Source organism: Papio anubis, chromosome 4 (assembly GCF_008728515.1).
Source record: "Papio anubis isolate 15944 chromosome 4, Panubis1.0, whole genome shotgun sequence".
Classification (NCBI taxonomy): domain Eukaryota; kingdom Metazoa; phylum Chordata; class Mammalia; order Primates; family Cercopithecidae; genus Papio; species Papio anubis.
Window position 1 is genome coordinate 162,249,493 of NC_044979.1, and position 20,731 is coordinate 162,270,223.

Below are 20,731 nucleotides of genomic sequence, written 5' to 3' on the forward strand. Positions count from 1 at the left end.
CATAATTTGTTTTCTATTACAGGGGCAAACTGCAGCCAGATGTCTGCAACAGAGTACAAATTTATTAGAAATTTGGATAGAAAACTAAATTTTAATTCATAAATTGATGAAAGGTCATCTTTTACTCCCAAAATGAGCTGTAATTTCATAGGTTGTGTCTTCTGAAATCTGTGCATTCTTACTCATAACATTTAATGTAGCATTTCTCAAGCTGACCAACCTGCAGAAAATATATGTCATATATAAATTTTGTGTACATGAGTATATGCATTTTTCTGGTAAAAAGTCACAGCTTTTCATAAATGTCATATAATCTTTTAAGAGATTCTCAAATAGGAACATGATTCCACCCCACTAATGGTGAAAAATGATCAATTTACATGAAAAGGACATCAACAAGCCTCTTGAGATATGAAACATAAAGAGAAAATATAAGCCGCAACTTTTTGACATGACAGATTCATAATGATAAACTTTCCCTTTAAATGCTATTTGAGTATTAATGGACATTAGCATTTCTTGTGCTTGACCACAATTTTCTATGAAAATTTACTAACAATGTGCCCATTTATATTCCCAAAGAGCAAGATCGTGTTTCTAGTAAGCCGTAAATTAGTAACACCAAAAGGAAAAGGTTTTAAAATATATTAATTATTTTAAAAGGCAACTGTTTATTAGTTAAAATAATAAATGTTTCTATTATACAGCAATCATCTTTGTATGCCCAACTTCCATACTCTCCAGCTTATATAGTAGGAACTCAGCAAACATTTGCTTCATCGAGTTGAATTGTCATCTACAGTCAGATACCTTAGAGTGCTCCCACATCTTTAATATGCTGTATGCTAGCAGGACCTCAGCAGGCTCCAGACAGCCAGTACAAGGCAGTGCGACTACATAACCAATGCTGCATACTCAATGGAAACATATTCTTCTAACCCTTTCCTATCTTGCTGCATAAAAATCCAACCAAGCTGTATTCTTTTCTCTTACTACGTTCTCAGGTCCTTATTGTGTTCTGTTTAGTATGAGTTCCCAGCTAAGATAAGTTACAGTGTGGCCACCATGTTACTGTAGCTTTAGACAGTGGAAATCTCAGCCAAGTAGCCTTGGTTAATCATGTCACAAAACCAACAGCCTTCCAAAGTTTCCTGTGTATCCCCACATGTCATCCCATGGGATGCCAAATTACAGTGGTTGAGAACAAATTAGTAGTTTTTCAAATTGAAATTGGAACACACTTTTGCATAATAATCAGTCTTTGAGATAATAATATAGCACAATACATTTTTAAGCCCCTCCCCCACAATCATTTCAGTATCTCTAGACCAAAAACCTAGGTCATGCCTTAAGGGAGTTGCTAGACACTGTAGGTTATATCTGCACACATTTTTTAAAAACAAGATTTATGTTTATATCGCAATTTGGGGTCATTATCTTTAAGTAATAAAATCCAAGAATTACATTTTCCCTTCTTACTCTTTATAAATAAGCCAGGATGAAGAGCCACAGCAAAGGGAAATGACCCTCCTGTTCTAGAGAGAGATTAAACTAGATTCTTAGTATCTCTGTGTTTACTGTTAATCAATTGCTCATTAGAGGCCATCAACCCTCCTTGTCATCCTTGAATTGGATTAAATGCATTTGGCCTTTTGCCACGGAAATGTGGCAAAATTATGAACAGAAGCACTTGTTATTTCTTTAACCACACTGATTAAACTCCTTGACTACTCAGCCACACTATATATTTCTGTGGCTATAATTATGTAAAGTGGCAACCTTTCCATTTCACTCACACAATTTCAAATCTTGGCAAACAGTTACAGTTTCAGCCTCAAGGCTTATAATGAACATCTGAATTTCTTTGTGAACGATGTTTGTTTCAATGAATTAAAACGAATGTGCATCGAATTGTTAAGAATACAGCATATCACATTCATGTCTACTTTCTGGTGATGATGTAAACCTTATTTGAAGTTTATAGAATACTTCCTTAAATTCTCAAATTCTGAGCAGGAGTAAAGATATTATTGGGGCAATAGCATATATATATATATATGGCAGAGACTCTTCTATACTGCTCTGGCACCCAGAAACACAGAAGGATAATGGAATTTAAATACATTTTAAAAAGATGTCTTAGGATTATAACTTGTCTATTACAATAGCACCCGCAGCCTTAACATACATATGCTATTATATATGTGTGTGTATACATATATATGTGTGTGTAGATAGATAGATAGATAGATAGATAGATAGATAGATAGATAGAATCTAGACCTGGAAGCAGGAGATACTGGAGAGATGTGAATCACATACATACCATGTAAGAGGTAAATGAATTAAAAGTGCTGACAAAAGCTTATCTGCTTGTTCAGTGTAGATCTGAAGATAAATGATATCTTTGTCATATCAAATAAGGCTTGTTTTATGCAGGGTCAGTATCTGATCACCACTGTGTGGAGAGTAATGCAATGGAAGATTGAGTAAAATATAAAGGTTGCAGAGATTCATCTAGTGGTTTTGTGGTATGGTGTTGGCCAGGATACAAGACTGAGACATGGTATCTAACTCAGAAGTATATTCATGGTGGTCTGCACGACCAGCAGAGATTTGATAGGAAGGTCATTGCCACTGTGACCATTCACCAGGTATGACCTTTTAGAAGACTGTAAATATGGCAAAGCTTGTGATTGATCACAGAATTCTGAAGCCGTAATAATACCCAAGACCTACTGGGCACTTCTTGGGGCTGGGTTGGGGGACCGGGAGCAGGTAAAGCATGCTGCCTTGAGAAGCAGATGCTCAGAAGATAGTGTGAACCTTGAAAATCCCAGTGGGCAGTACTGGGTGGTGAAAATGAACCAGTCAGACACGAATGTCCTAAGGTGGACAAATCACAGGAATCAGGATTTCTTGTCTTGACTGAGAGATTGTTTCTTGCATGCAGTGCAAATATGCTGAGGGAGGGAGCCAGAGGCAACACCGATGCTGATACAGGTAGATACCATCACAGCTGCAGCAACAGCAGCTGAAATTAAGGAAGAACACCTTATATAGGAGTTAAATAATAGCAACTTCTCTTTCTATAGATCTTAACCCTTGGTAAGGGCAAGCATGGAGCTCAAGGGAAGAGCATAAAAGAGAGTTTAACTAGGTTTCAGATATCTACCCATCTGTCCACACAATTCTTATTGAAGAGACACTAGTGATAGAAGAATTAATCTGGTGTGGTACATGTTTTAGTCATAAGTATTACCTACATACACACACACACACATGCACACCCACACACACACATACACACACACACACATACACACATGCATATTTGTTCTGTGGGTCTGATTCTTGAGGAGTCCTTTGCCTTTCTGGCAACCTATCCAGTAATCCCCAATAATAGGGGTTTTAATTTTAGACTTCAGCAGAGCCTACATTAATTGGAACTATTAGGCCAACCATTACAATGACCCATTTTATACAATCTCTATCCTTGTCTCTTGATATACTAAGGGATACCAAACACACACAGCCCAGATGGGTTAGGGGCCGAGAGACCCAGATATGTTTATTCCTAAAACAATTATTGTGTGCCTCCAATCTGCCAGACACTGTGGAAGTGCTGACACTGTGGTAAACAGACGAAATAAGATTTGATCCTGAGCTTTAAGGAACATCACGCTCTAAGGAGCAAAACAGATATGTCAAGAGCAAAGCAAACTGTGACTTCCATTACGAACAGATTGTTGAGGGAGAACAGAAGAGGTATTGATGAACTCTCTTTGAAGGAATCAATAAAGGTGTCTCCACGGAAGTGAGTGGATCTGATAGCCTGGGAGGAAGGATACTCTGGCAAGGAAAGACTAGTGGAAACTTAATGGAATGGGGAAAGGCAGAGTCTTTTTGGGAATGACAAGAAGTTTGTTTTGTTTGGAACACAGGATCTGTTGAGCAGAGGGCTAGCAGGGAAGTTGGAAAGAGAATCTGGGCCCAGAGTTCCAAGTCAGGAAGCTTTCTCTGACAACTGTGAGGTCAGAAGGGGAAGAAGAGATGGAACAAGTTGGAGACTGGGGGCGGGGGAGTAGATGCTTGACAGTCATTTTGGTAAACAGAAATGGAAGCCGGTTAGAGATAGTGAATGGAAGGTAGATTGCTTTTTAATTTAACGCTGTTAGTAAGAAGCACTGTGTAAATCATTTACATGCTTTGAGACAAAGTTCCTTCATCATTAACATCAGGAGTTTGGTCCAGGTGATCTCTAGCATTTGTTCCAGCTACACATGTCTTGATATTAACTAAAAGCATTCCAATTTATAAAGAAATTAAAGCTCAGGGGCATTAAATGCCTGAAATCTCAAGCTTGTACTGAAGCTGAAATTCAAACCTATGTCTAAACACTTAGAATCCTGAACTTACTTCACCATGGTTTTGTTAAATCATCACATGTTATTCTTGACATAATCTTATCTTTTGTATTCACAATCTGCACTTGGTTAAGCGAATTTCTTTTTTTCAGCAAATAAGGAATATCCTGGTTTTATCTCTATGCTATGCTGGAAAAACTAGATAATTTAGAGTTATATTAATATGTAAAATACACTGTGAAAGATATTCCAGAAAACAAGAAAATGGAAGCACTGGATAAGAAACCTGGTGACATCATTAATTCACCTCCTTCTTTCAGCTGTCACATCTAATTAGCCACTGTAAGTCACTGTAGTTGTCCTCTATTTCTCATTTTTTTCCATTATTACTTCCTGCCTGAATTATCAACTGAGATTTCTAACTGGTCCCTTTTCGTCCTGTAACTTCCCTATCTATATGCTCCAGTCAGTCACCTTCTTAGCACACAGATCTTACTAGATTCCTCCAGTCCTTCACCTCAGTCTTAGCCTGGCATTCAAAACCTTGCACAATACAGCCTCAGTCTTTCTGTCTGCCTCCATTGTACCTTCTTGCTCCATTCTGTCCACTATTTCGTGCATATCTCATGAACATTTTGGCCTCTGAAGCTCAGCCTAAGACATTCCTTCTGCTACAAAGAATTTTTACCCACATCCACCTCTTCCTAACATTTCTTGACCCAATCTATGCCTCTCAATTCCTAATGCCACTGCTTTAGTTTAGACCACCTTGAGCCTCCTCTTGAAGATTTCTGAAATAGCCTGCTCGCCCAGGATCCAGTCCACTACTTAGACCAGAAGGCTCATTTCAGAACACAAGTCTGATCATTGCTGTCTTCCTGCTAATGTTCTTTCCAATGATTGCCATTGCACTTAATTTACAGTTAAAACTTGTCAGCATGGTGGAGTAGACTGAATTGTGTCCTCTCAAAACTCCTCTGTTTGGAGATAGGGCCTGTAAGGAGGAAAATGAGGTTAAATGAGGTCATGAGGACAGGACTCTGATCAGATAGGATTAGTGTCCTTAGGAGAAGTGATACCCAAGAGTGTTCACTCTCTGTTTCTACTTGCAGGCAGTGGAAAGGCTTAGAGAGAGGGTGGCCACTTACAAGGCAGGAAGACAGCCCTCACCAGAAATCGATTTGGCTGGAACCTTGGTGTTGGACTTTCCAGCCTCCAGAACTGTGAGAAGATATACTTCTGTTGTTAAAGCCACCCATTTTACAATATTCTGTTACAGTGGTCTGAACAGACTAATAGACATAGTGTGTAGTTTTTTTCCCATAGTTGGGCTGTTATTATCTTCTCCAAAGTAATCTATTACCATTCCCCATTGAACATGATGGTTTGCTGATGTCTGCAATGCCTATCTCCTCCTTATGTATCTGGCTAACTCTCACTCTTTCTGCAAAATTGAACTCAGATGGAGTGGCAACCTTCTAATGCACTTCCATAATACCTGACAAATACATCTACCGTAAGAGTCATCATGCTGTACAGCAATGACCATTTCCCTGTCTGTTTCCAGGAACAGATTCTTAAGAAAGGGGTTACTTTTTAATCCCTCTCTGCCTATGAGGAGCATATTAAAGGTCTGAATAAATTTGTGATAATGCTTTTAGTTTACAGAGTACTAGACAGGACTGTCTTCTCTGTCTGCCATTTGTTAGCTGTTACTCTAAGAAGTTTATCTTTGTTTCTCTTCACATGAATTCTGTCAAGATAATTATACGATGGTTGCAGATTGTTGAAATGACTAATTGTAAAATAGTTTGTGGCCATGGATAGTACATAAGAAATGCCCAATATCAGCTGGCTGAATCTAAATCCAATCTATCAATCCTTTGAGGATTAATTCAATTCTACATTTGCAATGAGACCTATATAAAGGTCCATAGGCAGAATTAACTGTTACCTTCCTTTTCCTTTCACAGACTTTGTTTATATTTCAGCATGGGAATTATCAGAGTTTTCCTAACATCAGAGCGATTTCCACATGTATCTGTTTCCTGTCTGCCAGGGATGTGCCTAGTGGGCAGGGAGCAGGTATTTCTCTCTCGCTACCTAAAACTGCCTACATGAGTCTCACATGTAGGAGGTGCATATAGGCAGGTACTGCATAGATTTTAGATTTGCATAACATCCCTCACAGTTTATTGTAAAAATGTTAACTAGAGCTGCTTAGTCTGCTACAGTCTCCCCATTTCTGAGTTATTTATCCTTTTATTGATTAGGATTGACCTATAGGCTCTGATACCTTGACAAGCGTTCACTTTTGACTTTAAATGAGATTTCAACTCAAATATGTGACTGAATTAGTCAGTCTAGGCAGCAAGCCAATAAGGAAAAGCACATCCCTCTCCCTCTTCCAAACTTCTGGTCCTCCTCTAGTGCCCCCTGTTGTCAGAATCAAGCCAGGAGCCATGTGGTAAAGGAGAAATGCCCTGTGTGGTGACCCGGCCCCAGCACTGTAAGGCAGAATGTAGAGAGTTTTAGCTGAGACAGTGATCTATCAACTGGCATCTTGATAGTTAAGGAAAAGGAATTAGCTTTTTATATTGCACAATCTCTTAGTTGGTTCGATTTTAATTCAATGTTTCAATCTATGAAAGAGTCAGGGTTTTTGCTGCTTTCATGCAGGGGTGAAGGGATGTTAAACAATTTCCTATTTTGTTATCAAGCAGGTAGGCTTTTGTTTCTAAAGAGCAAATGGTCTATAAAAAAAAAAAAAAAAAAAAAAAAAAGACGACTGTAAGAGTTTGTCTTTGAAGAAATTATCTTAAAATAAAAGAGGACGTCCGGAACAAGGAAAGGATTCTGGAAAGCAAAGTTAAATCCTGGGGAGATTGGATTTCTACTGTTTGATGGCAGAAGTGGTGTGAATTCCAGCATTAGTGCCATTTCAGAATGAAAACAGCTTCTATGCCAGGAAATTGACTGGTGCTAACTCTCTCTAATTAGAATAGTACTGGAGTGCCGGGTACAGTCCTGACAGTGAAGTGTGTTCCTTTGATAAATGAGTTACTAGCTCTATTCTGTTGACTTCCAGATGCAACTTTCAAGGTGGCCTCAGCTAGTAAACAGAGGTAGAAAACATATCCTCATACATTCGCTTCATGCTTGAAAAACAAGCAATTTAGGAGAAGACATCTGGACCTAAATTTGAACAGGACTCAGAGCCCATCAAAACATGGATTTCATGGCTTGGCGTCTGGCTGCTAAGCAACGCACTTCTTACATTCAAAACAGAGTTGTAAAAGTAGAATCTTGGTGCCAACTCTGGGTATTTCTCATTGAAAAGGAAATAGCTCTGAAAGTTTTTTTTCGGGCCTTAAGATACTTGATTTTCATGAGATGGAAGACCTCAGATCATCTCTTCTCCAGCCTTCTTTTTTTTTTTTTTTATGCTCTGAAGTATTAGGCAGAGATTAACTTTGCATTGTGAAATACTCTCAAATGAATGCTGCATAAATGCCTTGAAATATTTTTTTCAGCCCCCTAATTAGTAACACTCTTTTAAATTGGGCGCATCTATTGAAAATACACACGCATTTCAAATATTTGCTTCCTGTGAAGTTAGATGTATATACTACAGGGCCAACCACAAATGAAATTTGCTTTCCTAAAAGTATGCTTCTGCTTGGCAAGGAGGCCAGAGAAGGCCCATGTGAAATATTTTCCGTGTGTAGTCTAGTTTGAAAAACGCATGTTCTTATAATACTGACAAAAATTAAGATGGGCCATTAATTTATTTGTCCCTTGCTTTTTATCTATTTAAAATATGCTGTTAGGTTCCAGACTTTGGAAAAATAGGGACAGTTAACTATCCAAACAAAAAACAAATTCAGAAAAAGTAATCGACAAATCGTTGAGAATCACTGAGTAGTTTCCTGTTTTCTGGGAAACAATTAGTAACATTATGGGGCAGGAGGTAGGAAGTAACAGACCTTCTATTAATTTTTATTTATTTTAAAATTATGAAATGTGGATTTGTATTTAAAAATGAAAGTGAACTACTAAAATGACCCACTTCTTGGTGCAATGTGCTTACAAAAGTATTTCTTCCTCTTCCTTTAGAGAACCTCCTTCCATAAACTCTCCAAAGCCTCCTTCTTGGCATCCTCTTGTGATGTAGCAGAGCAAGGAACCCTAGATATGGAAAGTTGCTTACCAAAAAAAAAAAAAAAAAAAAGGAGCTTGGAAACCAAACAAGAAATGGATAGTTTTACAGAACTTTGCTTTTCGCTTTGCAAGGAAGGCTACAAATGAATGTTCTACTGCTTCAAAGACTAATGTTGTGCAGAGGAATTAAAGGATGGCTTCCAGAAAATCACTTAATGAGGAAAAAAATTTTTTCCATTGTGCACAGCACTGAGCACTGCCTGGCTCTCCCTAAACTGCCGCCCTCCAGCATCTTTGTTTACATGTGGTTTACATTAATGTCCACCCTACGAACCACAAGTGTTTCTCTAGTCCAAATTTATCAACACTTTTCCTTCATACCAGGGGTGCCTTGGTAAAAATAGAAGAATTCGGTAGTGAAGCTGTGTGATTCTAAAGTCTCCTGCAATCCATCATTTAATTTCCTATCCTTGTTCTGTTTGCTTCATTTCATACCATGATTTTACATAATACTTCAAAGTTTGTAATCCTTTATTCTGGATGGGTCTGAAACACTTAAAGAATGAGCTTTAGAAGTCAGTTCTTACCAGGCATTTAAGAGGCACGACTTAAAACTGCCAATCAAAGTAGAGTTGTGACAACTGAGGCTTAGAACTATGCGCAAGCCAGGCCCCAAACCAACCCAGACTTTTTGTGTAAATGTCACACTAACGTGGTGGTCAAATACTGTGTAAATAGATACTGCGTTCCTCCCAGAGCCTCTGAGCCTTAAAGATCCTTTTCTTTCCTTCCCCATAACCATCTTTCTTAAAAGGGGGAAATGCTGAGAAAACATTTCTTCCTCCTGTCTTGACTCTTCGCCCAGATCTTCTGCACTGGGGCTTCGGAAACATATTCATCCAAAACCCAAACACGCAAACGGGATGTGACCCTCCCTAGGCGGCGGAGTTGGCCTAGGCAGTGCTTGCGACGCACTGGTACTGGTCGACTAAGCAAAGGAGCTGTTAAGGAACCTCACAAGTTTGTCCTCTCATCTGATTGGGTCTCTATACCCTGCTGGCCCGCCCACATTCCTTCCTTCCCAGGAACTGAGATTCCAAGGTGGACATGTAAGAACTCCATTAGGAATCCAACCCGGAAAAAGAGTCCTTGAGAAACTTTTCCCATCCTTTGTGTAACACAAGGGATTCTAGTAAAAAGGTGTGGACACTTATAAAAGAAGGTCATCGGATAACAGTGACTACCGTAAATGAACCATCCAGCCCTTTCCACTAGGTTGAACAAAGTTATATTTTATTTTCACTGGAAAGAAGACCCATGATCCCAAAGGCAACTTTGTTTTCCTTTCTTTTCCCCATTCAACTGTATCATTTCCCCAAGCATCCTAGTGCCTTCTTATGTTTACGTTGCTATGCCACAGCACCTCAGACTAGATGACATACAGCATGACTGAGTCTTCATCATTACCTAAGCAGGTCTTGTCATTTCAGGCAAAAATTTCTGCGGGGCTAACCTGAATACAGGAGCAGAGTTGAAGGCTGGTTGGATTTCCTGCAAGAAGCAGTTAAACACATCCACAGCTGCAGGAGGTTTGAGGAAGCAGCAAAGCTACCAGCAAGATTCCCTTCCACCTACCTCCTAATCCCAGCGCTGGGACCCCCCCATCCCGGCTGGACCTACCTCCCGAGTAAACAGGATAGCTGCGTCGTAGTGCTCCTCATGGTCATCTCCCAGCTGGTTGTGTTGGTGCTGCCACTTGCAAAAGTTCTTGAGTGTGGTGGCCGCGTTCTTGCTCACCTCCAGGCTCTTATCCTTGTCGCCTAGCACCACCACCTTCACCACGGCCAGGCGGATGTGGTTCTCGATGCTAGCATGGCTGTACAGCCTATTGGCGATGGAGGCCAGGGTCAGCAGGTAATGCTGCAGGCCCCGGCCATACAACCGCGCCATGGACGCGTCAGCCACCAGAAGCAGCTCCACCTGGCGGGCCCGGGAGATGGAGCGGCGCCGCCGCCGCCACCACGTCTGCGGTCCTGGGCCCCCAGCGGGCGAGACAGCGGACTGGTCCAAGAGCTGCGAGGCCAGTGCTGCGCGTTCGCCCGGATTGCTGTGCGCCGGAGGACGCTCATGGGGCTCCGGTGTTGACGCGGGGGTCTCGCAGCTGGCGCGAGGCTGCAGGGCCTCGAAGCTGAAGCCCTCGCGGGTGTAGACGTGCAGGATCCGTGCAGACCCATCCCCGTACACGCGCCCCGTTTCCTCCTCCGCCCAGGGTCCACGCAGTAGCGGTTTCAGGGTGTAGCGCGCGTGCTTGACTGCGAAGAAGCCGTCGAGACCCCCACAGAGGTCAAAGACAGCCAGAGAGCGGGGACTGCCGTCCACTGTGCCCCGATAGAAGCAGTGGCTCCGGTGGCGCCAGGGCGCACTCGTCCCGCCTCCTGCGGGCACGAAGCCAGCAGTGCCCACCGAACCATCTCGCTCCAGGTCCAAGAGGAACCTCCGGCCGCCCGCGTAGACGAGGTAGCCCACCTTGCCGCCGCCGGAGTAGAGTTGGTCGATGTTCTGCACGAGCCCCTTGCTCCTGCGCCGCTGCGCCAGGGGGTGCGGGTGGCCGGGAGGCTCGGTCCGCTCCTGCACCTCCTCCCCCTGCCGCCGGCGGGGCTGGGCGGCTGCTGCAGCAGTCGCAGGCTGCCCAGCTTTATCCTGGGCAGGTGCTGCGGCGGGGCCGGCCGCGGCCAGCGGCAGGCGGAACGCGCACAGCAGCAGGGACGCCCACCCGAGCAGCATAGTGCGCTGCCCACGGGGAGGGGCTGCGCGACTGGGACTTTATGGGTATTTGTTATTTGCTATGAAGTTAACGGGGCGGGGGATGGGGACACACACACACTTGCTTGCAGGATTGAGTCAAGTGTCGGAGGGAGGGGGGCCCGGCAGCAGCGCCAGCCTGTCCCGGCTGCGGTGCCAGCGTGCGAACTTTTCTTTGTTGCTTGGGAAAATGTTTGGATTCGTGCTCCAGAAAGAAGAGGAGGAAAAAAAAAAGATTAAAGAAAAAAAAAAAAAGTCGGATAGTGGAGATTCAGCAAATAAGGGAAAAGGAAAAAAACAAAAACCAAAAAACCACCAAATGCAGGCACGATCGCTGTTCCAAGAAAAGTAAGGAAAGGTACCGCGCACCGGGTTGGCAACTGGTGCGCGCAGCCTCCCGCCCCCGCGCTGCGCTGGACAAGCCGGCTGCGGAGGTTCCAAGCTCCGGGGCCCACTTCCTTTCTTATTTTGTGGGTTTCCTTGGCTCTGCTGGGACCAGGAGGAAGGGAAGAAAGAGACGGGAAAAAGCCATAAAAATTAAAACAAAAATGCAGGGGGCAGCCTGAGGCGAGCTGGTGAAGCGGCGTGTCTGTGTCCCTTCGGCTGCGGTGTCTTCCTGCCCGCCGTCATCCCCAGTCGGCCGCTGCGAGCGCCGAGAGCAGCGCGAGCGCTGTGAAGATGCGAGGAGGTGGAACAATGAATTTATAGCGGCATGCCATCCTGCAATGGCAATTTCAACAATTCGTCACTGCACGCTGCCTCTTAAAGGGAGAGCTTCCCCCACCACTCCCACCCTTCCCAGACCGCGCCTAATCAGATGGGGGAGGGCAAAAGAGGAGGGTGATCGAGGAAAGGGAGACGAAGTAGGAGAAAGGGACTGGGACCCGGCGAGGTGGAAGGAGGGACGAGGGGGAAAAAAAAGTAATGGGGCAAGAAAAACAGATTTCCTTGGCCACTTTTAAAGCCACAGCGGCTCCGGGTCTGTCTGATATTTCACAACCATTTGGGGTTGGCTAACCTTGGCTTACCTCATCTCCTGAACGGGTGTTCTGGTGTGTTTTTAAAGTTATTGAGACGTTTCAAGTCTCTCCCTGCCTCCTTCTTTCCTGCTTTCCTCGCCCTCGGTGGGAAGTTCCTGCCGCAAGTTTTTCCTCTTTGCACACCCGTGCGCTCTGACCTCGCAGATCGTGCAACTCCACCAGCCAGAGCTTTTCAGCTTCACATGCGTCCCCTACCCACCGCGTTCCCTTCGCTTCCTCCCCTCCGTCCCGGCACCCGGTTTCCTCCCTCCCCATTCTCCAGCCTCTTAGTGCTTTGACGCTCGCCGGATTCGGGCTCCGGGTGACTAACTTCTCCCGGCCACCAGCAGAGAGGTGAGCCCAGGGCGCTTCCTGGCGCTTCGCGGAACCCCGGGGCAACAACGCCCGCCGCTTGGGAACTCCGCAGCTTTGTGAGCAAACCGCGGGCTCCCAGCTTTCTCCAGCACGCCTTTCGTCAGGGTCCACAATCTGTCCCTTAATCCCAGCCCACTGGAACTTCCTTTGCTCTAAAAAGGCAGGGCGGGAAAGAGTTAACTCTTAAAGGGAATTCCGCTCATTTTTTTTTTCCCGAAAGATTTTAAAATTTTGCGCTCACACTTTTATTTCTTTGCTTAAATGATAATTTAATAATAAATTCCTATATCTGTTTTTGTCTCTTCTAAAGCAACCGCTTATCGCCATAGGCCTTGACCTGCCTTCATTCTCAGAAATTCCTTTTAGAAGAAAAAGAATACTTTCGGCGGAAGGAAGATTGGTGCTTATTAGTACGCGGGTGGCATTATCACTGCTACTCATTTTCTCTGACCTCTTTGTTTCCTCTAATTATCATTCTAAGAAGGGAGAAGGAAAACCCCACGACTTATGGTTAGAAGGTCTACCTTCTACTGTAGGGGTAAGAGCTCCCTCCATCCCCAAATTATTCTTCAGGCTAATTAACTAATGCATCAGTGAAAAATGAATGTGGTGTAATTTGTACATTTCCATCTTTTTCTACGTTTAACTTTGGTGATGCTGGAGATAGCAGGGCAGGGGATAGCAAGGCCCCAAGCTGATCACTTTCTCTGGGACGGAAAGATCAGGGTCCAGGGCTGGATGGAGGTGCTTAGAGTGGCAATAATCCTCTGGAAGGAATTTCAGAATTGCCTGGCAACAATGCCTATTGCCCTGTGCCTGAAACACCCTCTGGAGTCTTGTGAGGGGCCAATGTAACATCTTGTTTTAACTTAGAAATCAAGAAATCATTGGGGCCTTAGGGACACCCAACAGCCCCTGATGGATTCTGAAATACATCAGGACCAGGGAGGAATTTACTATTGCTGAAGGCCATTGCTTTATAATTCCACAATGCCTCAGCCTCTCAGTGGCCAGTTGCCCCAGGCCAATGCTAACAGCTGGATGGGTCAGCATAGGAGGTTCCAGCCATATTCTCTGTCTCACCAAGGCCTGTGAGCCTTGCCTTAACCATTCTCTCTCGTGGTCTTTGCTTTGTACCTACAAATAGCAAACTTTATCTTTTTAACCAGTTACAGTGAAAAAGGGTCCAATATTTGGCACTAAGCACCATTTCTAATACAACCTTGATTCAATAAATTTAATCATTTCGTCATTGTTCATGTCAAAGAATCATTTTGATAGGCATTTTAGGCGACAGTGGTTAAAATTTGTTAATTACAATTATTTTCACAGACAGATTTGTTATTTAGGATTTCAGGAAATTCCAACAGATTATCTTTTCTTTGATGGTCTTGAACTCATAGCCTCCAGGGATTCTCCCACCTCAGCCTCCTGATTACCTGTGATTGCAGGCATGAGACACAGTGCCAGCTTGAATTTTCTTCTTAATGAAGCTTTTCTCCTCTTTCACAAGCACTGTGCTGAATCCTGAATCTGAATTTTATGCCTTTAAGTTTAATTACATAGTGACATTTGTACTCAGTTTATGCAAATATTTAAAAATACGTGGGGAGAATAGGATAGACACAGATAAAGTTCCAAACATGAATATCAAGCACAGAATATTTACTAGATCTACATATTCACAAGGAAATAAATACTAAATCTTATGAATACAATGAGTAAATTCTTATATCTCAGAAAATTTCTACTTGGATGTAATTTTTTTTTTTTTTTTTTTTTTTTTTTAGAAAGGAACTTGGACACTTTAGAAACTTCATTTGGTAGTGTTTTTAAAACATTACACTAGTGGATTAGGATGAGTTGCTACGTTGTGGAAAAAATTACTATCTGTCACTCTAAGGAAGTGATTTGCACTGGATAAAAGTAGCTGAACTTTTTATTTTTACAGTAGAAAGAAAAATATATTTGCAGTCATGTTTAAGTAGACTAATTGCTACTTATTCTAAGTAACAGTTTTATTTGTGCATATTTAATGAGAAATTTATACAGTATATGATCACAAATACCATTGATAGACAATTGTACATTTCCCAAAAGGAAGAAGGACTTACTACTCCGGAATGTTAGAATTTATCTTGGAGATCGGATAGGGCAACTTCCTCCATCTAACAGTGAAAAGCTAAGACCTAGATGCCAAAATGGCTTGCCTGTGGATAAAAAGTCCAGTAGTGGCCGAATGTCCTGAAACCTAAATCTCCCAGCTCCTAATGTGGGCTCATTCTACAACACCTCTTACAACGTATCCAGCTTAACAAGTATCTGTCAAGGTCCTACTGCAAAGTCCTTTATGAGGCTCTCTGGAGGCATGAGAAGATGAACAAGTCATGTGTAATGTTTGGAGGAAACTCACCGTTTAGAGATGGAGCCATTTGTATAATAGATGCACAGAAAACAAACTGGAAAATGCAACTCTAGAGGGAGAAAAAGCAAGAGAATTACTCCTGCAGGTGCTCTGAGCCCTGTATTTCCAATATAGCTCTACTCCATAGATTTGTATACTCTTCTAAGTAGTATTTTCTCAAATTTCCATTTGCTAAAGTGTCATTTCCTACCCCCACCCCAAACTATGATTTTAATGGTAAGAGTGAGGAAATATCTGACAGTAAAATATTCCCTTCCAGCCAAACACCTGCTCCCTACCTCCCATGTAGAAGAATTACAGTCTCGACTCTGCGTTTTTCTTTCCCACATCAAGATCCCTACCCTAGGCCTGCTGAATTGGAAACCCTTCTAGTATCAGCCCCCTTGGTGGTAGCAGGGTGTGTGGATTCTGCGGGTAAGATCTCCACTACTAAGCTCCACTACTGCGTGGGACCATTAATGAATGCCTTAAAGACTCTGGGTGAGCTTTTTCCTTTCCTGACACTCGCTTTGCAAATTCTAGTTTTTAGAGGGCTTTGCTTCAAAACCAAAGGTTACATTTTGGGAGCAATTCTAGCTTTGATAAGAACTCTTCATTTTTAGAGGGTGAAACTACACTTAAATAGTCCTTGTTCACTCTTTTCCCAGCTCTTTTCCCCCCGTCCATCCCCTCTGATATTTACAATGGCAGAACATGTATCCTGATGCACTAATGCATGTATACCCAATCTCATATGCATTAGTACACACAATACATGTCAGCACGCATGTGTCACACACGTACTCACTTGAACTCACGTTTCCCTCTAGGCTGCGCTGATGGCTTGATAGAAATCCTAATTAGAGGCCGGGCACGGTGGCTCAAGCCTGTAATCCCAGCACTTTGGGAGGCCGAGGCGGGTGGATCACGAGGTCAGGAGATCGAGACTATCCTGGCTAACATGGTGAAACCCCGTCTCTACTAAAAATACAAAAAATTAGCCGGGCACGGTGGCGGGCGCCTGTAGTCCCAGCTACTTGGGAGGCTGAGGCGGGAGAATGGCGTGAACCCGGCAGGCGGAGCTTGCAGTGAGCCGAGATCACGCCACTGCACTCCAGCCTGGGAGACAGTGAGACTCCACAAAAAAAAAAAAGAAACCCCACTAGAGTTCAGATATTAGGAAGAAGGGATCAAACCAATCAATATCCCCTACCTCATCAAGAAAACTTTGTAACCTGGGTGTTGTAGAGATTTCCTTTATTTCCCCAGGAAACCCACTGAATGCCTGGATGTCCTGTCCACCTTCTGCCATCTGATTAGATATGCTAAAACAATTCATCTATTGTGAGGGATGTTTAGAATCTGTTTTACTTAATATTATAGGAAAATATATTTTGGAAAAGCCAGATTTTCATTTTTATACAGTAATTTTATACTATATATAGTTCAATGAATAATGTACATATATTTTACTTTGCATACAGGTGTCATTCAGAAGTAAACCCACAAGTCATTTTTATGCTGAGACCAGCTGTGAAATGTTGTTTTAGCTTTTCAATAATTATGCATTAGCTACTTGTTGCTTTTTATGAGCTACTTGGTGCCCTATTTTTTCTTATTTTCCAAAATCACTCAAACCTTACTTAGAAACACATGGAAAGTCAGGAAATGCGCAGAAGTAATTTGAAACATTTGAGGTTTTCTTCCTTTCTTTCATACTTATGCAAATTTCAAGCAAAGTGTTCAAAATTTACTTTTACTTATACAGCTGTAAATTGTAGTAGAGTTGTTTCCCCGTTCTATAATTGCATTTTTGTCTTTTTTTTACAGTTATGCTAGATTCAATACCGCCTGCTCTCTTAAATACCATCTTCCCAAAACTATTTGGTCTCTCCATGTTAGATATATTCTTCTGTAATAAGGTAAGAACTTGCAGTTCAGCTAATAAAGTTGATAACATCAGTCGTTAAGCAAGGTCTCACCCCTGGCAAGTAGGGAAATGGAAACTGTAATTTGATAAATGTAATTATCTCCTACCCAGCGATGTTGGGGCTCATTGTGTTACAAGTGGTCAGTGTGGAAGAAAAATATACAGTATCTTTTTTTCAGACTCTCCATACACTATTACATACCTTCTCTCACACACCTTTCCTAGCTTCAGGGACTAACAGGTGGAAGAGAAGTTACTCACACTCAGACCTGAGTTCAAGTAAATACATTACAGTTTTTTCTCACTTTTTATTTGACTTAGGAGGAGTTGTTTCCCACATCTCTGCTTCTTATTGTTGGAAACAGGAAGGATAATGCACTGTCACTCTCAACAGTCGAAGATTTCCTCTGACTCTAAGTCCCAGGAAGGAATCCTCTTCCAGAAACCCACTCACCCTCCCTTTTCTCCTTCCAGCTGACCCAACCTGGTTGGAAACTTGTTTCCACCACTACATGTCCTGTGTCCAGCCCTTAGGTCCAAAAAAAAAAGATTGACACTTTGATCCTTGAAATATGAGCATTGGCTGTGGGTGGGCTCATGCCTAAATCCCAGCACTTTGGGAGGCGAGGCTGGGGCTGGATCGCCAAGTGTCAGAGATCAGACCACAGTGAAACCCCGCTCAAAAACACAAAAAAATTAGTCAAAGCACGGCAAGCAGTGCTTGTAGTCCCAGTTACCTGAGGCTGAGGTGAGAATGGCGAACCCGAGAACATGAAGTGAGCTGGGAGATCGTGCCACTGCACTCCAGCCCAGATGCGCCGACCTGTCTCAAAAAAAAAAAAAAAAAAAAAAAAAAAAAAAAAAAGAAAAAGAAAATATGAGCACATGAGCTTGAGGCAGCAGGAAAAGAGGAAGTGGGCTTTGGCTGATTTACAATTCAGGGAACTAACTCTGCCCATAGTGTCTAGTGTGGTTCTTTTTCCAAGAGCCAGACTACCACTTTTCCTCCTCCTTTCTTTTCTCTCTCATTTCCAGACCCTTCCAATCCATCTATACCCTTTCCAGCTTCTATAGGTGATAAAACAAGACTCCCCATCCTTTAAGGAGGTGGAGCATCAGAATCTTTCAGTCTATGGAGGAAGGATTCAGTTGTGGGACCCTCATTTGTGAGACTCACTTTGTTCAAAATCATTTCAGATAAATCCCCACCACCAGAGTCTGCTCCAGAAAGTTACTGGGACCCTCGATGGCTCAAGGGTCATTTTGGTTCCAAAATGTTGCAGAATTTTGAACTGCACTCGGTGCTATTCTGACTTGTACACAGAATTCATTAATGATATATAGTTGGCTATAAATTACTAAATTTATTTATAATTAACTATATAATCTCTAGCTGCTTTTGCACCTCAGACTCACACTTATTTCTGATAAGCATTAATCATATAAGCAATTATTTATTCATCTATTAGCTTAGTAGTGCCTCTCTTTAGAAAAATTCAATTGAGGAAAATGGCAGATTGAATCAAGAAAGGTAGAGGCATTAACATAGGAAACTGGCCAGTATGACACAGAGAAAGTCTCTACATATGTGGTATAGCTAAACTCAGAAGTTTCAGGATAATCCATAAATAACTTGAACAAATTGCTGTATTCAGAGCATTAAAGAGAAGTAACCTGATTGTCTCTCATACCTACTTCAACCACAGTTTACCTTCCAAAATGCAAAACAAAATCTTGAGATTATGAGAGATTCTTTTTCCCCTTTTCATCATAAATTCCCACTTTTGCTTTGGTTGTTGGCAGGAGTCTAATGGTTGGGTCCCTCCTACATAAGTAAACTTGCATGCTAAGATAATAACGCCTCAGAATTATTTTATTAACGCCTCTCTTTCCTTCCACATTCTTTCTTTCTTCCTTTTTCTTTCCGTCTTTGCCATAGACGTATAATTCTATGAAACCACAGGACCATGCTGCATCTTCTCCCTCAATTGCATTCCAGTTTCTCGAAGGTTCAGTAACTAGTGTTGGAGGTATGCCTGACATGTAAATATGCAAACACGATGTTAACTATTTTTAAAAATTATGTATGTGGGTACTTACTGATATTTTTCCTGTTGTTCTTTTGTTACCATCCTTTTTTCTAATAATAAAAGCACACCTTTCCAAGGAAAGTCAATCCATGTGTTTGAATAAAGTTGACTGCTTTTCTTCAGATCTGGCATAGTGGATACCAAGCCTGACAAGTCAGGAGGCTCTGTGACATCTGGCCAGAGCTGATGGTTCTGGGAAGAGCTCTGCTCACTGGACATTTGCTCAAACGATTAGCCAAAAGCACTTTTCTCCAGGACTGGCACAATCTAAGGACTGGTGCATTAAGAAGGAAGTCAACTGCTGTACCCAAATACCTTTAAATTCTCAATGGTTTCACAAGTGTATTTCTTTTGCTCCTGTCACTGTCCCTTGTAGGTTGATGCAATAAAGCAGTAGTGATCCATGCGCGTAGGAGCCTCAAGCTTGCTCCATCCTGTAAGTCCTTCCCCCCATCTGCTTTCAAGGCTGATGCAGAAAGGGAAGAAAGAGAAAGAGATAGTAGAGAAGACACACTCTCCCTTGCTTGCCTCTTCCTGGAAGTAGCATACTTCTGGTCCATTGGCAGAAATACAGTCCATATGGCAGTAATAGCCCTATGACCCCACTCAGATGTAAAGATGGGAGAGGGAAGCTGAAAAATACAAACCAGTAGTGAACCAAGAAGAAGAAAGAGGAGGAAACATCTAGCCAGTCTCTGCTGATTGCCATTTTATCTCAGAGATCCCACCAAATGGGAAAAGTCTAAGAATGAAGTTGAACAGAGATAAGAAAGGGAGAAGGCAGGAGAAAGTAGAAAAGAGAGGAGAGAAAAAGGGGACGATAAATAATCAGAATCCTCGAATCCAGTAATGTTAATAATATTCTTTTGTTTAAGTAAGTTTAATTAGGGATTCTGTCACCTAAAGCAGAAATAACCTGGTTAACATACTACTTTGTCCTGACCATGTTATGTCTAGCCCCTAGCTCAGTCCTTTGCATGTATTAGATCATCTAAATATTTTTGGTATCAAAGAGCATAAGAACGAATACTTAATATTAATAGATTGAGCTAAAACTGTGTGTAGTTATTGGTGTGATGTTAACTAACAAGCTTATCTCTTACATTATTCCTAAAAAGTGTAGTCTCAGGTAACTAATAAGTGTGCAACATTTATTCTATTATTGTAGTTCCTGTTTTCCTGTTGTCACTTACCTATGAACGTCACTTACCTGCTGGTCTATGTAAAAATTGTCAACGCCTTTTATCGGGGTGGGTATACTAAATATAAAATTTTTACATTCATAATTAATCAAAACCGAGATTTCCACTGTAATTCTATCATTCTAAGCTTGCTTAGTCTTACTAAATACCATAATTATCTGTAAAATCCTGGAATGTAAGGACATTAACCTTCCTCCAGTGTTTATTCTGAAGAAATGTTTGGCTAGCCTTCCTCATCTCAGTGCGTGACCTTGCAGTATAGAAAATCGTGGCTCTTAAACAGTGAGAGCTAACTGCCTGGCTGAACATCATAACAAAATTATTCTACCAAACAACAAGGCATGGAAGGAGAACATTCACTATGTTTTAACTTTCTGTATG

The 20,731-nt window shown here is 42.1% G+C and overlaps 1 protein-coding gene across 2 annotated transcripts in view; it reads right to left on the minus strand.

The window, feature by feature from the left end:
* ADAMTS5 (ADAM metallopeptidase with thrombospondin type 1 motif 5) overlaps positions 1-12,451 on the minus strand; it is a 46,311-nt gene extending 33,860 nt beyond the window's left edge. Inside the window, exons 1-2 of one of the 2 annotated variants that reach the window (XM_021935550.2) lie at positions 12,359-12,451; positions 10,209-12,000 (exon numbers count right to left, since the gene is read on the minus strand). In XM_021935550.2, the coding sequence (XP_021791242.2) occupies positions 10,209-11,312 (1,104 nt within the window). In that variant the 5' untranslated portion in view covers positions 11,313-12,000; positions 12,359-12,451. Of the gene's footprint in view, positions 1-10,208; positions 12,051-12,358 lie in introns of both variants that reach the window. The other variant, XM_031665679.1, reaches the window with a different exon arrangement.
* Positions 12,452-20,731: the final 8,280 nt, after the last annotated feature.